This window comes from Amblyomma mixtum, chromosome 3, assembly GCF_055824585.1.
Source record: "Amblyomma mixtum isolate Tamu chromosome 3, ASM5582458v1, whole genome shotgun sequence".
In the NCBI taxonomy this organism is placed as follows: domain Eukaryota; kingdom Metazoa; phylum Arthropoda; class Arachnida; order Ixodida; family Ixodidae; genus Amblyomma; species Amblyomma mixtum.
The window spans coordinates 260,989,015-261,007,335 of NC_143014.1; the positions used below are offsets into that span (position 1 = coordinate 260,989,015).

General features: G+C 49.5%; 3 protein-coding genes across 4 annotated transcripts; all 3 read right to left on the reverse strand.

Annotated features, from left to right (window-relative positions):
* Positions 1 to 1,051: 1,051 nt before the first annotated feature.
* Positions 1,052 to 7,622, reverse strand: LOC149354575 (uncharacterized). 2 transcript variants are annotated; one of them, XM_089577524.1, is made up of 5 exons: positions 7,051 to 7,622; positions 6,660 to 6,728; positions 6,081 to 6,145; positions 3,463 to 3,688; positions 1,052 to 1,226 (listed from the first exon to the last, which is right to left on the reverse strand). In XM_089577524.1, exons 4-5 carry the CDS (start codon positions 3,635 to 3,637, stop codon positions 1,090 to 1,092), a joined length of 312 nt encoding a protein of 103 aa, XP_089433650.1. In that variant the 5' UTR covers positions 3,638 to 3,688; positions 6,081 to 6,145; positions 6,660 to 6,728; positions 7,051 to 7,622; the 3' UTR covers positions 1,052 to 1,089. The 2 variants fall into 2 exon arrangements, 1 of the variants encoding a protein (XP_089433650.1); XR_016289665.1 differs by lacking the exons at positions 1,052 to 1,226; positions 3,463 to 3,688 and adding an exon at positions 3,707 to 4,376.
* A 2,853-nt stretch (positions 7,623 to 10,475) lies between these two features.
* Positions 10,476 to 13,595, reverse strand: LOC149354576 (uncharacterized). The gene is made up of 2 exons (XM_089576005.1): positions 11,657 to 13,595; positions 10,476 to 10,897 (listed from the first exon to the last, which is right to left on the reverse strand). The coding sequence occupies exons 1-2, from the start codon at positions 13,515 to 13,517 to the stop codon at positions 10,476 to 10,478; spliced, it is 2,283 nt and encodes a 760-aa protein (XP_089432131.1). The 5' UTR covers positions 13,518 to 13,595.
* A 1,567-nt stretch (positions 13,596 to 15,162) lies between these two features.
* Positions 15,163 to 18,282, reverse strand: LOC149354577 (uncharacterized). The gene is made up of 2 exons (XM_089576006.1): positions 16,344 to 18,282; positions 15,163 to 15,584 (listed from the first exon to the last, which is right to left on the reverse strand). Exons 1-2 carry the CDS (start codon positions 18,202 to 18,204, stop codon positions 15,163 to 15,165), a joined length of 2,283 nt encoding a protein of 760 aa, XP_089432132.1. The 5' UTR covers positions 18,205 to 18,282.
* Between the last annotated feature and the right edge of the window lie 39 nt (positions 18,283 to 18,321).

Consider the following 18,321-nt stretch of genomic DNA (forward strand, 5'->3'; position numbering starts at 1 on the left):
CAGCAGCTAACAACCCGAATATGGCAGTGTATGGAACAAGAATTGCTAATAAACTGAAACATACATACACAGAACTTACCATTGTTTATCTTGGCTTCGTATTACATATTCTGGACAAGAAAAGTTTTTCCAATTTGATTTGGAGTAGGATGTCATTAAACCGTGTTTGATCTCTGACCCCCTCTTCCTGTCTCTTAACCTTACACCTATCATTTACCTTTCAATAGCTCGCTGCGTTGTTAATTTGAACCCTTCCCAGTCAAAAAAAACACCAGCCCGTATCTGGTGTTTACACCAGACCGGAAATTCAGACACGGGTTCTGGTGTGACCCGGCCTGGTGTGACCCGGCCTGGTGTGACCCGGCCTGGTCTGACCCGGTCTGGTGTGACCCGGACTGGTGTGTCCCGGTCTGGTGTTACCGGGTCTGGTGTTACCGGGTCTGGTGTTACCGGGTCTGGTGTGACCCGGGCTGATGTTTTTGGTGTGGCCCGGTCTGGTGTTTTCTGATGTGATTTAATTTGGTGCCGTGCTGACCGGGTTAGGAGCCTTCGGGAACAATTTCCCTGTTTCACGATATGTGCCGCCCGCTGTGGAGCATAACGAGCATACCTGGTACCGAGAAAACAGGTTGAAAAGAAGCGCACGTGGGTGAAGCAGGCAAGGTGTGGCTCCACAAGACGCCAACTTCACACGTGAGGAGGCAAGTGTGAGCTCGACAGCTGCCCTCTTCTGTCTTTCGTACTGTTGCTGATATAAACTGCACAAGTACAATTAAACCACCAGCTTCTGCAATGCTTGCGCAGTTGTTCACTATCACTGGAGAGCTCAAAGAGGAGTTGTGTGTACGCAGAGTGGCCGTGAGAAAAACGCAAATTCAATGTGCTTTGATAGCGATGCAGTGCATTAGGATACACATAACAGCATGCATACACCAGCACTCAATTTTTACACTTACCAATAGAAATTTTAGGGAAAGAAAATTAAACAAAATTTGCACGCATACGCCAATACTCAATTCGTATGATTGCCAAAAGAAATTGCAAGGGCATGTAGAAAAGAAAAAAGAAACAAAATTTATTCTGATTCGCTTAGCTCTTTGAAGCAGCGGGCATCTTTCGGCGAAGTTCGCAAGTTTTCTGTGATAGCCACAGTCTTGTGCTTTTTTCAGCTTTCGTGGCTGCTTCGTCCGTCACTCCCCGACTGCGGGCATAATGCCTGAAGAACACTGAAAGAAAATCAAGCATAAGAGTTAAAAATAGCGCAAGCTTTGTTATTATTCTGGCTTCGGCAGAATTGTTGTTGTAGAACCAATTTCCAGGACATACAGTAAGTCTTAGCCTGACAATTAGCTCAGCACTACAAAAACTGCCGCATCTACTTGTAACGCCACGGCTTGTTGTAACAAAGAACAGTATGCTACATGATAAGTAAATTCATTCGCCTGATCATATCAAAGGGACACAGAGGACAACCTCATCCAGCTTTAGTTCTTTGTAAAAATTAATTGTATGGCTTTGGGGCAATGTTGATGTTGCAGAGTCATTCATTGCTGCGAAAATTGGGTTAGAAAATGAACCCATAGTTCGATTCACACATAAAAAGGGCCAAATCCTGCTGTGAGACCGTCATGTTTCAACACCTGTAACACAATTAGGGCACAAAGCTGTAGCTCTGACGATGCACAATGCCATTCCTTCTGCTCTTAGTAAGTGTGGAAGCATGTGCAATCTCAACAGAACAGTGCAGCAGTAATGGTGAGCAAATTTAAGCGAGACACCCTAAAAACAGCACATCAAAAGAAAGTTGTAAATGAGCCTAGAATTAAGCCTAGAACACTTCTGCCTAATATGAGTAATAATGCAACAAGGTGTTCTGATTCTGGGTAAATCTCAGCAGATATGTAAACAAATCACTTTCTCCACTCTAGAAAGGTTGCACAAAGCTATGTTGCCAAATCTTGTGCATGTGATTCTTGGTAAATCTCAGCAGATATGTAAACAAATCACTTTCTCCACTCTAGAAAGGTTGCACAAAGCTATGTTGCCAAATCTTGTGCATGTGCAAAGGCCACGAGTGCCAATACTGCAAGCACGACAGCTGCTGTGACACTTTGCACTGCCTACATCATCAAAATGAGCATGTCGCCCTAATATTCACGCCAAGTGTAAAGCAGAAAAATGACTAAGGTAATCAGAAAAAAGCGTTTGTCAATTGTAAGAATGCAGGCAGTGCCCAGTGCCCTAGCAGATGCATACATGGTATGGTCCTGAACACAAAGCCAAAGAACACCAAGCATTACTACGTATGCGAAGTGTACAACAGGTCGAACTGCGTACATTTCCCGAGAATATGTTTGTGCTAAACCATCCCATAAATAGTGCCTTTGCTAAGGCAATAAGATGAAACAATAACAAAAAAGGACAGGAAGATACATAAGAATGATACCATCAGCGTTTGCGTTAAAGGTGCACTAAAGAGGAATCTGAACTCATACTTTTATCGATGGAACTCGTTCTACACATTCCGAACGTTCTTAGAAACTGCGAATTATTTCCCTGTGCAGTCGGTTTCTCTAGTTTAAATCGAATTAAACACCCGGTTCCCGCCTTTCTTTTTAATTCCCCCGCAGACAGTGGGAGGAGTCGACTAATCTTTCAACCAGTCCTGTGGCGGCTTGCCGCTCTGCCATCGGCAGAGCGATACGGAGTGATTGGCGAAAGCAGAGTCCACGCGTATTTTTATTTCTGTGGGCCTAATTTGCAGCTATGTAGTCTCTGAATAGATCTATTTATCCACGGAAATGTAAAAAAAAAAGCAAAATAAAAACGAAAGCAAAGCCGCCATGTGACTGCCTGCAAGGCACTCCATGCGTTGGCTGACTCCTCCCCGACTGCGGAGAATTAAAAAAAAGGCGGGAGCCAGACATTAATCACATTTAAATGAGGAAAATCAGCCCCACAGGGCAATAATTCAAAGTTTCTAAGAATGCTTGGAACGTGTAGATCGGGTTCCCGTGGCAAAAAGACGAGTTCTGATTCCTCTTCAGTGCACATTTAAAGGTTTTAAAAATGCGCAGCTCTTAAGAACCCAACTTTCCAGCTCAACATCGTCATGTGACAACAGCCTATTTTAGCATCACAAAACAAGTTATGTTCTTTGGTTGTTGCCACAGATGTGGAGTGCTCATGTCATACACTCATCTAGCAGGTCAGCTCGGTAGGAAGTTCTTATCTCTACCAAATGCTTCTTATTGTGCCTGTCAAGTAGCTAACTGCACATGAATTCTCGTGCACAACCAAAAGCCATGCAATGAATTGATCCATTCTAATATGAGTCGAATAGTGTTTGATAATTATTACCTTCTCATGAGCTATTGCCAAGGTCGAGATAGCCTCCTTTCATATGTTAATGTAATATGGCAATATGCACATATGCTAACCCCAGTAGAATACAATAATTACCCCTTATCATCTCCACCTTCAGCAGCGTCAGTGGCTTCTGCGGTGCCTTGTCCACACCCTCTGCCAGGAATCTGTTGGACAGCGTTCCGGTGAAGCTGCGCTGAGCCAGCACTTCTGTTGACCACAATGTGGTTGCCGCTCTTTTGACAAACAGTGAATCTTTTGGCAGCGCCATGGGAGTATCGTACGCCTCTTTCAATATTTCGTGGCCATTGGCCAGGTGTACCTGCAGGAAAAAGAAAAATGGCATGCCGAACTGAAAGGAACGTACATAATGTACAAATTATCATTGTTTACCGAGTGCATTCTGACTTAAAACTCAGTGTTAGCACTTGCCACAGCACCAAGGTCAAAATCATTTAAAACTTGAAAATAACTGCAGAACTTAAGCGTGGACATTAACAGTGCGATGGGCATTTAGTGGCACTTCTTAACAGCAGTGGATTATCAAAGGTAACTGCATGCAGTGCTTGTAACTGGCTAATGCTAATCTCAATTCATGTTTGGAATGCTATCGGCAAATAATTTCAGAAAAATGGCTCTACCTTGCTGGACATAGCCAATTAGTATGTGCGCACACTAACAAATGCTAAAAAAGTAAGAACAGCACACAAAAAAGCCATGCCGTTTGTGCTTCACATGATATGGTGCCCCTTGTAGAGTGGAATGGTCACGAAATTTCTATAGCAACCAGATGCCCTTCTCAAGACATGTCATGATGACTAAGCAATGCGAAAGACCACACACAAAGACAAGCTACCCTTCCGACACAGAGCTGGAATCTCATGCTTCAAATTTTCTTTCTTGAGGGCTTCCAGCTCCTCTTTTAGCACATTGCTTTCTCTGAGTGCCACAATGTCCTCATTGGCACTTCTTTTCGCAGCCATTCTCAACTTCTTCACCTTTTTTGTTGACTAGAATTAAAGCATAGGCACAACCAATATAAATGCAGCAAATGTGTATCATGCACAAGTCATCATGCCCTTCGTATATAATCAGCATACTGGCATTTGTTTGACCATTGCAAGGAGATTCACCCACTTGCCATAAGTACATTAGGCGTTTCCTCATCCATAACACGGTACTGTTGGCCGAAAAAGTTTGCAGGATCTGTGATGCGTGGCGGGGCGAAGCAAAACAACATTGCTGCGTGATCTGCCATAACAGAGCATAGTATCCAGGCTCATGTGAACCTCAACGCCACGCTCTGTGATGGCAGACGGCACAGTCATTCCAGAATTGTAAAGCGAGCTGTAGCTACGTCTTGCCTGAAACCAGCTATAAAAAAATCTTGCCCCTACCTGATAATTCACAGCGTAGACCAACAGGTCTCCCAATTGAAGGAGAGCGGTTATCCGGAGCAGTTACTTTGCTGTACTGCTGAAAGCTTACTAAGAGAAGTTACTGGGTCCTACAAAACTAAGAAAATGAGCTACGAGGGACGCCCTGCCGTGATGCCGTATGTTCACAATATCTCCCACAGAATAAGGAGGACAGCTAACAAGTACGGAGTCCAGGTGGTTTTTTCAGCTCCCAATAAGCTCATTGGAATGTGTAAAAAGGTCAACGAGAATGAAGACCACAAAAAGAAACCTGGGTGCAACATCAAACATGAAAACACCTATGTAAATTGTGACGAAAACGTCATTTACAGCATTCCGCTCAGCTGCCAACAAACTTACGCAGGGCAAACGGGAAGATGCCTTAACAAGACGCTCCAGGAACACGAAAGATCATGTGAACAACTTGCAAAGTCCGGGAATCTGGCAGCTCATTTCGCACACTGTAAATGCATACCCTTGCTAAAAACACCAAGGTAATAGGTAGGGCTAGAAACAGACGGGAACGAGAAATTATCAAAGCTTTTGCAATGCACATTGCTCCAAAACAAACCAAACCAAACCAAACCAGATAAGCAATGCATCAGCTCCCCTTCAGTGATGCTAGGGGGAACAGAATTAACCTCCCTCAAGAACAGTAATCTTCGGCTGTTGTAAGCGCGCGTAGTTTTTACCTGTTTTTCCTTCATTCTTGTCATCAAATGTGTGTATACAGTCATGTTTCTTCTGAGATTAAACAGTAGTTAGAAAGCGCTTCGTATAGCGCTCACCAATTCCTTCAAGTATGTATTTCCAACTCACCCCAGTAGTAGCTCTTTTGTCTTTTACATTGCAAGACACCACAGCTACTCCCACAGGCAGTCACTTCCATACTGATGGTCAAAAAAATTCAAGTGCAAGAGTAGGGATCCTTACCACATCGTTGCAAGCTAGCTAATGACTTAGGTTGGGCACAAGGTACACTCATAGAGAAAAGTTTGCTGGATGTCGATTTTCCGAAAATATTTATTTTTGCATTGCCTCGCCAGGCAGTCAGCTGAAATTTATTCAATAAGATCAAGTATCCATGTCCCCTCATGATTCTAGGCTTTTGATTAAATTGCTCTGGCTAACAGCACAGAGAAAATGTTTGACAAAGAACTCTCATCCCACAAATTTTTATCCATTATTGTACAAGTACACTGCAGTATAGCTAGATACCCTCCGCTGCACAGAGCAAACAGAAGGAAAGTATCCATTATGTGACAGGGTCAAACTTGCACTGTAGTTCAAGCTTACCTGAAGGTTGCTGCTGTAAGCTGCAGGTACTATATAGCTGCTAGCTTAGGTCAGTCACATCCACACTGTATGGACAAGAAAATAAAGTACGAGAGAGCACCTTATACAGCACGCTGTCAACGATGCAGCAAAACACAACCTCTGTCGAAACTACAATGCCCACAGGGTTCACTGATGAACCACGCATCAGGGCACTGACAGCATATTTGATAATCCACAGCTGCACAGGAGTAAGGAAGAGAGGTCTGGTCACAATCCAGGAACATGTGGCTCTAGGGGTGTCATATATGGTCCTGCTATCTGGCTCAGCATTGAGCCCTGTGGGCATAACATGTTTGGCAAAGTTATACCAAAGCACTGCAAGAGCTCATTGCACTCAGTGATTGGGAAGTAAGTGAAAAATGTGACTGAAGCTCGCAAATTTAACACAACAGTTAAGCTGTCCTAAACAATGCTACTGCACAGTGCAAAGTACTGTGTAGTGAGTGGATGGTTGGAGACTTCCATTTGGCAGGCCTAATAAATAAATTGATAAGCTGTGGAAGTATTCACAACTTTTATATGACGTTTTCAACCTACCTGTGCTTTGCACGGCTTGGCATAATTAATGTAGGCACCAATACACTCGGTAGCCGGGCCACATCCACACTGCAAAGGCAACAGAAAAGAAAAACTCAGTCGCGAAGCACTGAAAAACTAACACCGTCCTGGCACTATGCTTTTCGTGCATTCTGTTTTATCGTAATTATGAACCTACGCGCAATTGCCTTAAGATTCACACCATGCAACTACACACCGTCTCAACTTTTTTTCAGAAAACACGAGAAACACGTTTGCGGCAGCTAATGCATAGTGCTTGCAATTTCCACTCCGTGGCAAACAAGTAGCGCAACAGAGTACAACTGCGTTAATGCGCTTTAGTGATCCCACAGCAACACCCTGAAAGTAATTTTCAAGCACAGTTACTTACCTCGCAAGTGTTAACACCATGGCCGCTTCTTTCATCCAAAGCAACAAAGCATGTCTCGGCAAGGGGTCAGGCGACACCGGAGCTCTTTCACGAGAGCTTCCGAATCAAACGAACGTCTTTTCAAGCGCGTAGATGACACATCCCATTTGTAGCACAGCCAAGCAACCACAGAGCGAACAAACCGCACATTGCAGCAAAAGTAAAGGTCGAAAGGAGCACCGCGCGACGAAAACCAACGAGACTATCGTGCCACAAATATTGGCTTGGCTGATAGATTGGATTGGGTTGACTTTTAGGCTTACCGCTCTGCCGCGGCCCCTGGTAGGAGTTTATTCGGGTTTGTTTTCATGGAAGGCAGCATGCATGGCTACATGCCTCGGTTACCTCGAAGGAGTGCTGCAGGATAAAAGGGCGTTAATTATGAGCACTGGCGCCAGAAAGCCAAGCGATTCGTTTAATTCTGGTTCTTTTACATCAACACCATAGTTGAGTGATCTTAATCAATCTGAATATTAAACTAGTTGGTGGTAGAAATGTGATTGTGTGAATTTTGGCATTGGCAAAATAGAATTTGTTTTAAAATGTTCGTCGGAGGGAAAACAAATTATATATGCCATGTAAGCTCACATCCCAAGAGGGATGTTTACGGATACTCCTCGGACATCCGCCGGCGGATGTCCGCCAGCCATCCAAAAACGAACGTCCCTCGTGCATACACATAATCTACGATGCGTATATCCGAATATGGACATACGTAGGCATGCCCTATGGACATCCCAGCCTGGCACTGGAGATTCGGACCTTACACGGACCTACCCCGGATATCCGTGGTTGACTGGGTAAAGTTGGAAGTTGCGCTTCTTTCCTGTCGTCTCTATCTTTTTCCTGTGTACGTCTTTTTAGCGCGCACCCTTTCAAATATGGATATGTACCAACTAGCCCGTCAAAAAGCTTTACTAATATATAGTTCTTGCTGTCACATTCGAAGATATAGAAATCTCATAAAAAGGAACTGCGCGCATTATACAACTCAAAATGTAGTGGAAATAATCCAGTTAGACTGAAAAAAGCTTCTTTGGTAAAAAAAAAAGCATCGCGATCATTTTATGCGAACAGCTAAGAATAATAAACCGTACGTATGACAAACCCAGAAACTCAGGCATGATTTAAGTAGAAATATGGCGCTCTCTAACCCACCCCCCCCCCCCCCCCCGCCAATAAAAAAAATTACGTAGGAAGGCCATGCCGAACTCCACTTTTTCGGCGAAAAATATCCAAGAAGTATACGCATGTGAAATGAGCCCTCGCTCGTAAATTACAGGCCCCTCAAATGGTGTATCTTTCTGTGGTCGCTTACTGCCCATGATATTTCTTCACTTTTACCAGTTAACAGCAACTGAAACAAAGATCTCAGTAAAGGAAGCCAAAATAAATGGTACAGGTCGCGGAAGCAAAAGGGATGGACATCTCTGATTACAATTAAAGGAAAGCCGCTGTGGTGGTTACAGTAGTATATGCATCTAATTGTGTGTAATGTCTTGATTGTAATGATGCGCAAGACATTGCTGTACATGGATTATTCCGTGGTGTTCTCTTACGAGCGCTAAATAATTATAATCAAATTTCTTTCTCGTGCTATTTCGGTTTCAACAGCCTATAGCGATGGCTGTGACGCCAACGTGTGTTTATAGCTAACAAGGCAAGAGCGGGGCCTAAAGCTGGTCCTTCATAGTGCAGATATCGCGCTTACTGATACTGATAATTATTGCTATTCTGTGCATGTGCTGTTTGTGTCAGTTGTCTGCTCTGTGCTTATGGTTCACAGGTCACGGGAGACATGAAAAAACTGCGATACGTTGATTAGTCGTTTTACTTCGCTACAATGCAGTCTGCTTCAAGAATCGGAATGACAACGAATGTAGAAGCAGAGATTATATTGTAGTTCTTTTCATGTCTCGCGCTTCTTGACCTGTAAGCCACTTTGACGGTACAGTCATCGTTCGGCTGTTAAAAACCGAAACCGAAACAACATGACAAAACATTTCCCTGCTCACAGATCTACAGTATCAGTAAATTCTCTTTCTTTCTTCAGGTTCGTTTGCTTTTCTTCGGGGGAGTCCAGCCTCCTCCAAACGTGAGTTGTTCGGTGGTGTTTTGAAGCACAGGAGTCCAGAAGCAGAAGGTACGAAAGGGAAATTATATTTACAGAGTATATACAAGGCAAACTCAGTTGCAGAAGCGTGAAGTCACACAGACGTTCAAGTACTGTAACTTAGAGGGTACTTATCTCACACAGAGATACTATCTCACACAGAGATACAACTTCGGGGAAAATCTTACTCATCGACCGGCGGTCTCGGTTAGAGCCTAGAAGTTTTCCGTACGTGCTAAGCACGGAGCCTCGTTGCGACTTATCTCACACAGAGATACGACTTCGGAAAATCTTACTCATCGACCGGCGGTCTCGGTTAGAGCCTAGAAGTTTTCCGTACGTGCGAAGCACGGAGCCTGTTTAGGACTGCCATACCTGGCTTTTCCTTCCGTTTTTATTACGTACATAAACAAAAGCCCTGGGGCGGTCATTTCTCTTGACCCGCCCCAGTCTTTGATCAACCAATCGCTACTTAATTTCGCAGTAGCCACGGCCCTGTGGGTTGGGCATAGCCTCGAAACCAGGGCTCGAATAAATAAATAAACAAATCAAGAAAACATTCGTAAAACGCTCTCCACGCAACACACTCGCCTTCCCCCAAGAACGCACTTTTCATCTTAAGTGCATGCACGTGCCTAACTGCCTCAGGGCGGCCACCCTGGCGTGCTGCGTCCAACCGGTAGACCTTTGTTTACCTCCCCGCATGGCTACAACGCTATCAGTCAGCGGATCAGTCCTTTGATCAGTCGCGGTGGGAGGGCGACCACCCCTTTCGGGACGGCAAGGCCACGCCGCACGCGCGCCCTCTGCCCGAGGCGTCACGGCTGCGTTCCAAAGTGGCGTCCTCCCCATGCCGGTAATTGCTTCCGCATTTGTTGCTGCACTGCGCGAGCCACGCGGGAAGTACAAAGGGGAGAGCCAGCGAGGTCGTGTACGAGGCGCGATCTTACACGTCCCCCCTGAGAGGATAAACGAGCTTGAGAGTCCGCTCGTTTAGACAAGATCAACAAAAGATCGCGGCTGTCTACAAACACAATATGCATAGAAAGAAATTGACATGCTGAAAAACGGCTCTCGGGTCACAAAGATACAACTCGCCGATACCGCACAAAAACACTCATGGACTATACACAGAGCATACACGATATCCGTCACAGTACGAGAGTCAGGGGCAGCAAGCATCCTTGCACAGAGTTCTGGCCACAGATCACCGATCACATCACGAATTGCAGCGGGTGAACGGGAACATTCACGTAGCCCGAGGGGCCATGGCTCATTGCTCCTTACCCCAGCTCGTGCTAGGGACGCGAGACAACGCGTCGGCGTTGCCGTTGCAGGTGCCTTTCCTGTGTGTCACAACGACATTGTAGCGCTGCAAGGTCAGCGCCCACCTTGCCAGTTTTGCCCCATGAGGCGTGCTCGTCGTTAGATAGGATAAGGGATTGTGGTCGGAGACCACGTTAACCTGTGCTCCGAACAACCAATGGTCGAATTTCTTGAGCGCCCAAATGATGGCAAATGCCTCGCGCTCGATTGTTGACCAGTGGGTTTGGTTTGTAGTGAACCGGTGGCTGGCGAAGGCGACCGGCTCCTCTCTCCCCGAGTCTCCCATCTGGGCCAGGCAAGCTCCGGCCGCGATCGCGGACGCATCCGTGAACAGCCAGTATGGCTTGAGCATATTAGGGGTATTTAGCGCTGCAGCTTCGCAAAGCGACGTTTTAAGCTGAGTAAAAGCTTCCTGCGCTTCCCGAGTCCAAGGAATCGCGTTTGGCACGCCTCGCTTCGTCAAGGATGTGAGCGGTGCAGCGACCTCAGCGTAGTTCTCTACGTATTCGCGGTAGTACCCGCATAGCCCAAGCAGGCTTCGCAGCTGCTTTTTCGTAGTAGGCGGCGCAAGGTAGCGAACAGCGGCTAGCTTATCGGGGTCCGGTCCGTGTGTACCGCCACCCACGACGTGACCCAAGTACTTGATCTGAGCTTGTGCGATCTGGCACTTCTCGGGGCTTACCTTCAGTTTAGCTTCGCGTAGTAAGCCGAGCACGATGCTTAAATGCTTCAGGTGCTGCTGCCACGAAGCGGGGAAAATGGCGATATCATCGAGATATGCCGCCGCGTAGCTCTGGTGTCTCGACAGCAGCGTATTCATCATTCGCTGGAATGTTGCAGCGGCATTTTTTAACCCAAATGGCACGACGCGCCAAGCGTACTGCCCTTCGTGGGTTACGAAGGCTGTCAAATGCTGACTCTCGACGGCCACTGGTACCTGCCAATAAGCGCGTCTCAAATCTACGAGAGTAATGAACTTCGCGCTGCCGACCCTCATAATTAACTCCTGCGGAGGTGTAATCGGTAAGGCGTCAGTACGTGTAGCCGCGTTCAGCGCACGGTAGTCTATACACATACGCACTGAGCCGTCCTTTTTACCAACGCACACCACGGGATGAGCATGCTCACTTTCTACTATTTTTGCATCAGCCCGAGCTTTCTTAAAGCTTTCATCTGACAGCTGTGCCGAACGGAAGCTCTCGCGCTGCTCTGGGCCCTCGTCTTCATCGTCACGCGTTGAGCGCCGGACTTCGGCGGGGCACCCGTTACTACCTTCTTCATGTTGCTCGGCTGATGTCACGGGTAACTCTTTATTCTCCGGCTCGCCTGCCTGCGAATCGTTCGCGTGAACCGCGCCTGTCGTTGAGGCCGGCTCCAAAGTTTCGCTGCCAACGGTGAAAGATGCCGTGGTAGGGCCAGCTTTAATGTGTGCCTCACTCCGGGCGACCGCTTCGTTGCCGTGTTCGCACTGTGCTAGCAGCTCCCAGTCTTCTCGCGAGAGCAAGCAGTCCACTCCCTCCGCGAGCTTGCCCGTAATTGCGCACACGACACGTACTGCCTCTGGTCGAGCTACAAGCGTTTGGCGCCGCCTCATACTGATCGCGAGCGTAACCAGCTTCGCTTCTACTGTTTCCCCGAAAGCTGAGACAAGCTTTATCTTCCCGGAAGGCTCATGAGACGCTTCTGGCACAAGGCTTTCTCGGACTACCGTTATTTCACTACCGGTGTCTATAATCGCCGTTGTCGGTACTCCGCCGCATTCGATCTCTACCTGCTGCAGCTTCGATTTGCGCACTTCTTCTGGCGATCTCGGGGATTTAATTTCTGCAACCAGAGTCCTGTGGGAGTAGGCCGACTCAGCGGTTTCGGCAGCGTCCTCGCTGGCGACGGCCACTTTCTGAACCCGGGCGCGTTTATCGTTTATCTGCGCGTTCTGCGCAGCGCGGGGGCAGTGTTTAGCGACGTGACCCTCTGCGCGGCACACATAACACTGTGTCTGTAGTTTGAAGTCACTACTTGAAGGTGGGCATGGGGACCTTTCTTTCTCCGCGTGTGCGGTCGTTGGTCGCACCGCGCGCCCCTTTCCTTTCGCTTGCTCGAAAGTCTGAAGCATCTGCGATAACTCATCCGGTTTCGCCCACTTTTCCCCCTCGCGGAGGCGCACATACTCCAGACCCTCGGTGCTCAGGCTAGCTTTCATGCGATCGGCTACGATGAGAGCCACCACATCTTCCTTAGTGTCTGCCTCCCTCGACCGAAGGTAATAGTGAAAGTATGTCTTCACGCGAGAGGCGAATTGGGCCCAAGTCTCCTCCTTACGCTTTGCGGCGCGTTCGAACCGATCCAAGTACTCGACGGGGGTCAGCTTTAGCTCGCTTAATACGGCCGCCTTCACTGACTCGTAGTCGCTGCACTCGTCGTCCTTAAGACCGCGAAGCAAATACCGCACACGCTCGGTCAGCGTCGGCATGATCAAGTGTACGCGACTGTTTTCCGGCACATCGTACGTCGTGAAAACTCTTTCGACCTCGTCAAACCAAAGCGGTACGTCCGCGTCGCCCGGCAACTTGAGTCCCTTTAGGACTTTGGCGCATTGGGAGATTGGATCGAGGCCCGTTCGCCGTTGTTCCCCTGATTCCGATATCAAGGGGGTCTGCCGGCCACCTGTCATCGCTATCCCAAGCTTCTGCAATTCGATGCGCTCTCGAGATTCGACTTCGAGCTTATGCTTTGCGAGCGCAAGCTCGAAATCCAGTTCCATGCGGCGGATTGCCAATGCATCGGAACCCGGCGTTGCAGCTACCTTTCGTAGCTCTCCCGCTATCGGCTCTGATATCGCTGCGTCCTGCTGCGACGTTTCGCCTAACTGATCATCGCCCTCTGACGTTTCGCCTGGCTGATCATAGCCCTCTGTAGCCATCCCCTTTAATGCACTCGCATTTTCCTGTCTGCGGTCTGAGCTCGCCATCATGCTCCTTGTCAACACCATACGCCCGTTTACACATGAGCCATAACCACCTCAGAGGTACGCAAGGAATCCCGCTCACCCGTGCTGGTGTCGCTAGTAGGATCCGTTGCCTCTCAGTTGCCGCTGCCTCGTCCAGAGATGCAGGATGAAGGACGCCTCAGGGTCGGCGCTCTGGACTACCTTGTTCCCTTGACTGGACCTGAAGATCGGCTCCTTCCCGGGTTCCCGGACGCTCGTTGCCTGACGCTGCTGGCTTGATGGTAGTGTCGGCTCACGGTCGACGATTGCCGAATTCTGTCGTGACTGCGCCAGTAAATTCTCTTTCTTTTTCAGGTTCGTTTGCTTTTCTTCGGGGGAGTCCAGCCTCCTCCAAACGTGAGTTGTTCGGTGGTGTTTTGAAGCACAGGAGTCCAGAAGCAGAAGGTACGAAAGGGAAATTATATTTACAGAGTATATACAAGGCAAACTCAGTTGCAGAAGCGTGAAGTCACACAGACGTTCAAGTACTGTAACTTAGAGGGTACTTATCTCACACAGAGATACTATCTCACACAGAGATACAACTTCGGGGAAAATCTTACTCATCGACCGGCGGTCTCGGTTAGAGCCTAGAAGTTTTCCGTACGTGCTAAGCACGGAGCCTCGTTGCGACTTATCTCACACAGAGATACGACTTCGGAAAATCTTACTCATCGACCGGCGGTCTCGGTTAGAGCCTAGAAGTTTTCCGTACGTGCGAAGCACGGAGCCTGTTTAGGACTGCCATACCTGGCTTTTCCTTCCGTTTTTATTACGTACATAAACAAAAGCCCTGGGGCGGTCATTTCTCTTGACCCGCCCCAGTCTTTGATCAACCAATCGCTACTTAATTTCGCAGTAGCCACGGCCCTGTGGGTTGGGCATAGCCTCGAAACCAGGGCTCGAATAAATAAATAAACAAATCAAGAAAACATTCGTAAAACGCTCTCCACGCAACACCCTCGCCTTCCCCCAAGAACGCACTTTTCATCTTAAGTGCATGCACGTGCCTAACTGCCTCAGGGCGGCCACCCTGGCGTGCTGCGTCCAACCGGTAGACCTTTGTTTACCTCCCCGCATGGCTACAACGCTATCAGTCAGCGGATCAGTCCTTTGATCAGTCGCGGTGGGAGGGCGACCACCCCTTTCGGGACGGCAAGGCCACGCCGCACGCGCGCCCTCTGCCCGAGGCGTCACGGCTGCGTTCCAAAGTGGCGTCCTCCCCATGCCGGTAATTGCTTCCGCATTTGTTGCTGCACTGCGCGAGCCACGCGGGAAGTACAAAGGGGAGAGCCAGCGAGGTCGTGTACGAGGCGCGATCTTACACGTCCCCCCTGAGAGGATAAACGAGCTTGAGAGTCCGCTCGTTTAGACAAGATCAACAAAAGATCGCGGCTGTCTACAAACACAATATGCATAGAAAGAAATTGACATGCTGAAAAACGGCTCTCGGGTCACAAAGATACAACTCGCCGATACCGCACAAAAACACTCATGGACTATACACAGAGCATACACGATATCCGTCACAGTACGAGAGTCAGGGGCAGCAAGCATCCTTGCACAGAGTTCTGGCCACAGATCACCGATCACATCACGAATTGCAGCGGGTGAACGGGAACATTCACGTAGCCCGAGGGGCCATGGCTCATTGCTCCTTACCCCAGCTCGTGCTAGGGACGCGAGACAACGCGTCGGCGTTGCCGTTGCAGGTGCCTTTCCTGTGTGTCACAACGACATTGTAGCGCTGCAAGGTCAGCGCCCACCTTGCCAGTTTTGCCCCATGAGGCGTGCTCGTCGTTAGATAGGATAAGGGATTGTGGTCGGAGACCACGTTAACCTGTGCTCCGAACAACCAATGGTCGAATTTCTTGAGCGCCCAAATGATGGCAAATGCCTCGCGCTCGATTGTTGACCAGTGGGTTTGGTTTGTAGTGAACCGGTGGCTGGCGAAGGCGACCGGCTCCTCTCTCCCCGAGTCTCCCATCTGGGCCAGGCAAGCTCCGGCCGCGATCGCGGACGCATCCGTGAACAGCCAGTATGGCTTGAGCATATTAGGGGTATTTAGCGCTGCAGCTTCGCAAAGCGACGTTTTAAGCTGAGTAAAAGCTTCCTGCGCTTCCCGAGTCCAAGGAATCGCGTTTGGCACGCCTCGCTTCGTCAAGGATGTGAGCGGTGCAGCGACCTCAGCGTAGTTCTCTACGTATTCGCGGTAGTACCCGCATAGCCCAAGCAGGCTTCGCAGCTGCTTTTTCGTAGTAGGCGGCGCAAGGTAGCGAACAGCGGCTAGCTTATCGGGGTCCGGTCCGTGTGTACCGCCACCCACGACGTGACCCAAGTACTTGATCTGAGCTTGTGCGATCTGGCACTTCTCGGGGCTTACCTTCAGTTTAGCTTCGCGTAGTAAGCCGAGCACGATGCTTAAATGCTTCAGGTGCTGCTGCCACGAAGCGGGGAAAATGGCGATATCATCGAGATATGCCGCCGCGTAGCTCTGGTGTCTCGACAGCAGCGTATTCATCATTCGCTGGAATGTTGCAGCGGCATTTTTTAACCCAAATGGCACGACGCGCCAAGCGTACTGCCCTTCGTGGGTTACGAAGGCTGTCAAATGCTGACTCTCGACGGCCACTGGTACCTGCCAATAAGCGCGTCTCAAATCTACGAGAGTAATGAACTTCGCGCTGCCGACCCTCATAATTAACTCCTGCGGAGGTGTAATCGGTAAGGCGTCAGTACGTGTAGCCGCGTTCAGCGCACGGTAGTCTATACACATACGCACTGAGCCGTCCTTTTTACCAACGCACACCACGGGATGAGCATGCTCACTTTCTACTATTTTTGCATCAGCCCGAGCTTTCTTAAAGCTTTCATCTGACAGCTGTGCCGAACGGAAGCTCTCGCGCTGCTCTGGGCCCTCGTCTTCATCGTCACGCGTTGAGCGCCGGACTTCGGCGGGGCACCCGTTACTACCTTCTTCATGTTGCTCGGCTGATGTCACGGGTAACTCTTTATTCTCCGGCTCGCCTGCCTGCGAATCGTTCGCGTGAACCGCGCCTGTCGTTGAGGCCGGCTCCAAAGTTTCGCTGCCAACGGTGAAAGATGCCGTGGTAGGGCCAGCTTTAATGTGTGCCTCACTCCGGGCGACCGCTTCGTTGCCGTGTTCGCACTGTGCTAGCAGCTCCCAGTCTTCTCGCGAGAGCAAGCAGTCCACTCCCTCCGCGAGCTTGCCCGTAATTGCGCACACGACACGTACTGCCTCTGGTCGAGCTACAAGCGTTTGGCGCCGCCTCATACTGATCGCGAGCGTAACCAGCTTCGCTTCTACTGTTTCCCCGAAAGCTGAGACAAGCTTTATCTTCCCGGAAGGCTCATGAGACGCTTCTGGCACAAGGCTTTCTCGGACTACCGTTATTTCACTACCGGTGTCTATAATCGCCGTTGTCGGTACTCCGCCGCATTCGATCTCTACCTGCTGCAGCTTCGATTTGCGCACTTCTTCTGGCGATCTCGGGGATTTAATTTCTGCAACCAGAGTCCTGTGGGAGTAGGCCGACTCAGCGGTTTCGGCAGCGTCCTCGCTGGCGACGGCCACTTTCTGAACCCGGGCGCGTTTATCGTTTATCTGCGCGTTCTGCGCAGCGCGGGGGCAGTGTTTAGCGACGTGACCCTCTGCGCGGCACACATAACACTGTGTCTGTAGTTTGAAGTCACTACTTGAAGGTGGGCATGGGGACCTTTCTTTCTCCGCGTGTGCGGTCGTTGGTCGCACCGCGCGCCCCTTTCCTTTCGCTTGCTCGAAAGTCTGAAGCATCTGCGATAACTCATCCGGTTTCGCCCACTTTTCCCCCTCGCGGAGGCGCACATACTCCAGACCCTCGGTGCTCAGGCTAGCTTTCATGCGATCGGCTACGATGAGAGCCACCACATCTTCCTTAGTGTCTGCCTCCCTCGACCGAAGGTAATAGTGAAAGTATGTCTTCACGCGAGAGGCGAATTGGGCCCAAGTCTCCTCCTTACGCTTTGCGGCGCGTTCGAACCGATCCAAGTACTCGACGGGGGTCAGCTTTAGCTCGCTTAATACGGCCGCCTTCACTGACTCGTAGTCGCTGCACTCGTCGTCCTTAAGACCGCGAAGCAAATACCGCACACGCTCGGTCAGCGTCGGCATGATCAAGTGTACGCGACTGTTTTCCGGCACATCGTACGTCGTGAAAACTCTTTCGACCTCGTCAAACCAAAGCGGTACGTCCGCGTCGCCCGGCAACTTGAGTCCCTTTAGGACTTTGGCGCATTGGGAGATTGGATCGAGGCCCGTTCGCCGTTGTTCCCCTGATTCCGATATCAAGGGGGTCTGCCGGCCACCTGTCATCGCTATCCCAAGCTTCTGCAATTCGATGCGCTCTCGAGATTCGACTTCGAGCTTATGCTTTGCGAGCGCAAGCTCGAAATCCAGTTCCATGCGGCGGATTGCCAATGCATCGGAACCCGGCGTTGCAGCTACCTTTCGTAGCTCTCCCGCTATCGGCTCTGATATCGCTGCGTCCTGCTGCGACGTTTCGCCTAACTGATCATCGCCCTCTGACGTTTCGCCTGGCTGATCATAGCCCTCTGTAGCCATCCCCTTTAATGCACTCGCATTTTCCTGTCTGCGGTCTGAGCTCGCCATCATGCTCCTTGTCAACACCATACGCCCGTTTACACATGAGCCATAACCACCTCAGAGGTACGCAAGGAATCCCGCTCACCCGTGCTGGTGTCGCTAGTAGGATCCGTTGCCTCTCAGTTGCCGCTGCCTCGTCCAGAG

Excerpts from the sequence above, each read along its gene's own strand:
- LOC149354577 (XM_089576006.1), bottom strand. The coding sequence starts at position 18,204 with ATGGTGTTGACAAGGAGCATGATGGCGAGCTCAGACCGCAGACAGGAA. Across the intron at positions 15,585-16,343 it reads TGATGCAAAAATAGTAGAAA|CGCTAAATACCCCTAATATG; the intron begins GTGAGCATGCTC and ends GCGAAGCTGCAG.
- LOC149354575 (XM_089577524.1), bottom strand. The coding sequence starts at position 3,637 with ATGGCGCTGCCAAAAGATTCACTGTTTGTCAAAAGAGCGGCAACCACA. Across the intron at positions 1,227-3,462 it reads GAAGGTGGAGATGATAAGGG|TGTTCTTCAGGCATTATGCC; the intron begins GTAATTATTGTA and ends ATTTTCTTTCAG.
- LOC149354576 (XM_089576005.1), bottom strand. The coding sequence starts at position 13,517 with ATGGTGTTGACAAGGAGCATGATGGCGAGCTCAGACCGCAGACAGGAA. Across the intron at positions 10,898-11,656 it reads TGATGCAAAAATAGTAGAAA|CGCTAAATACCCCTAATATG; the intron begins GTGAGCATGCTC and ends GCGAAGCTGCAG.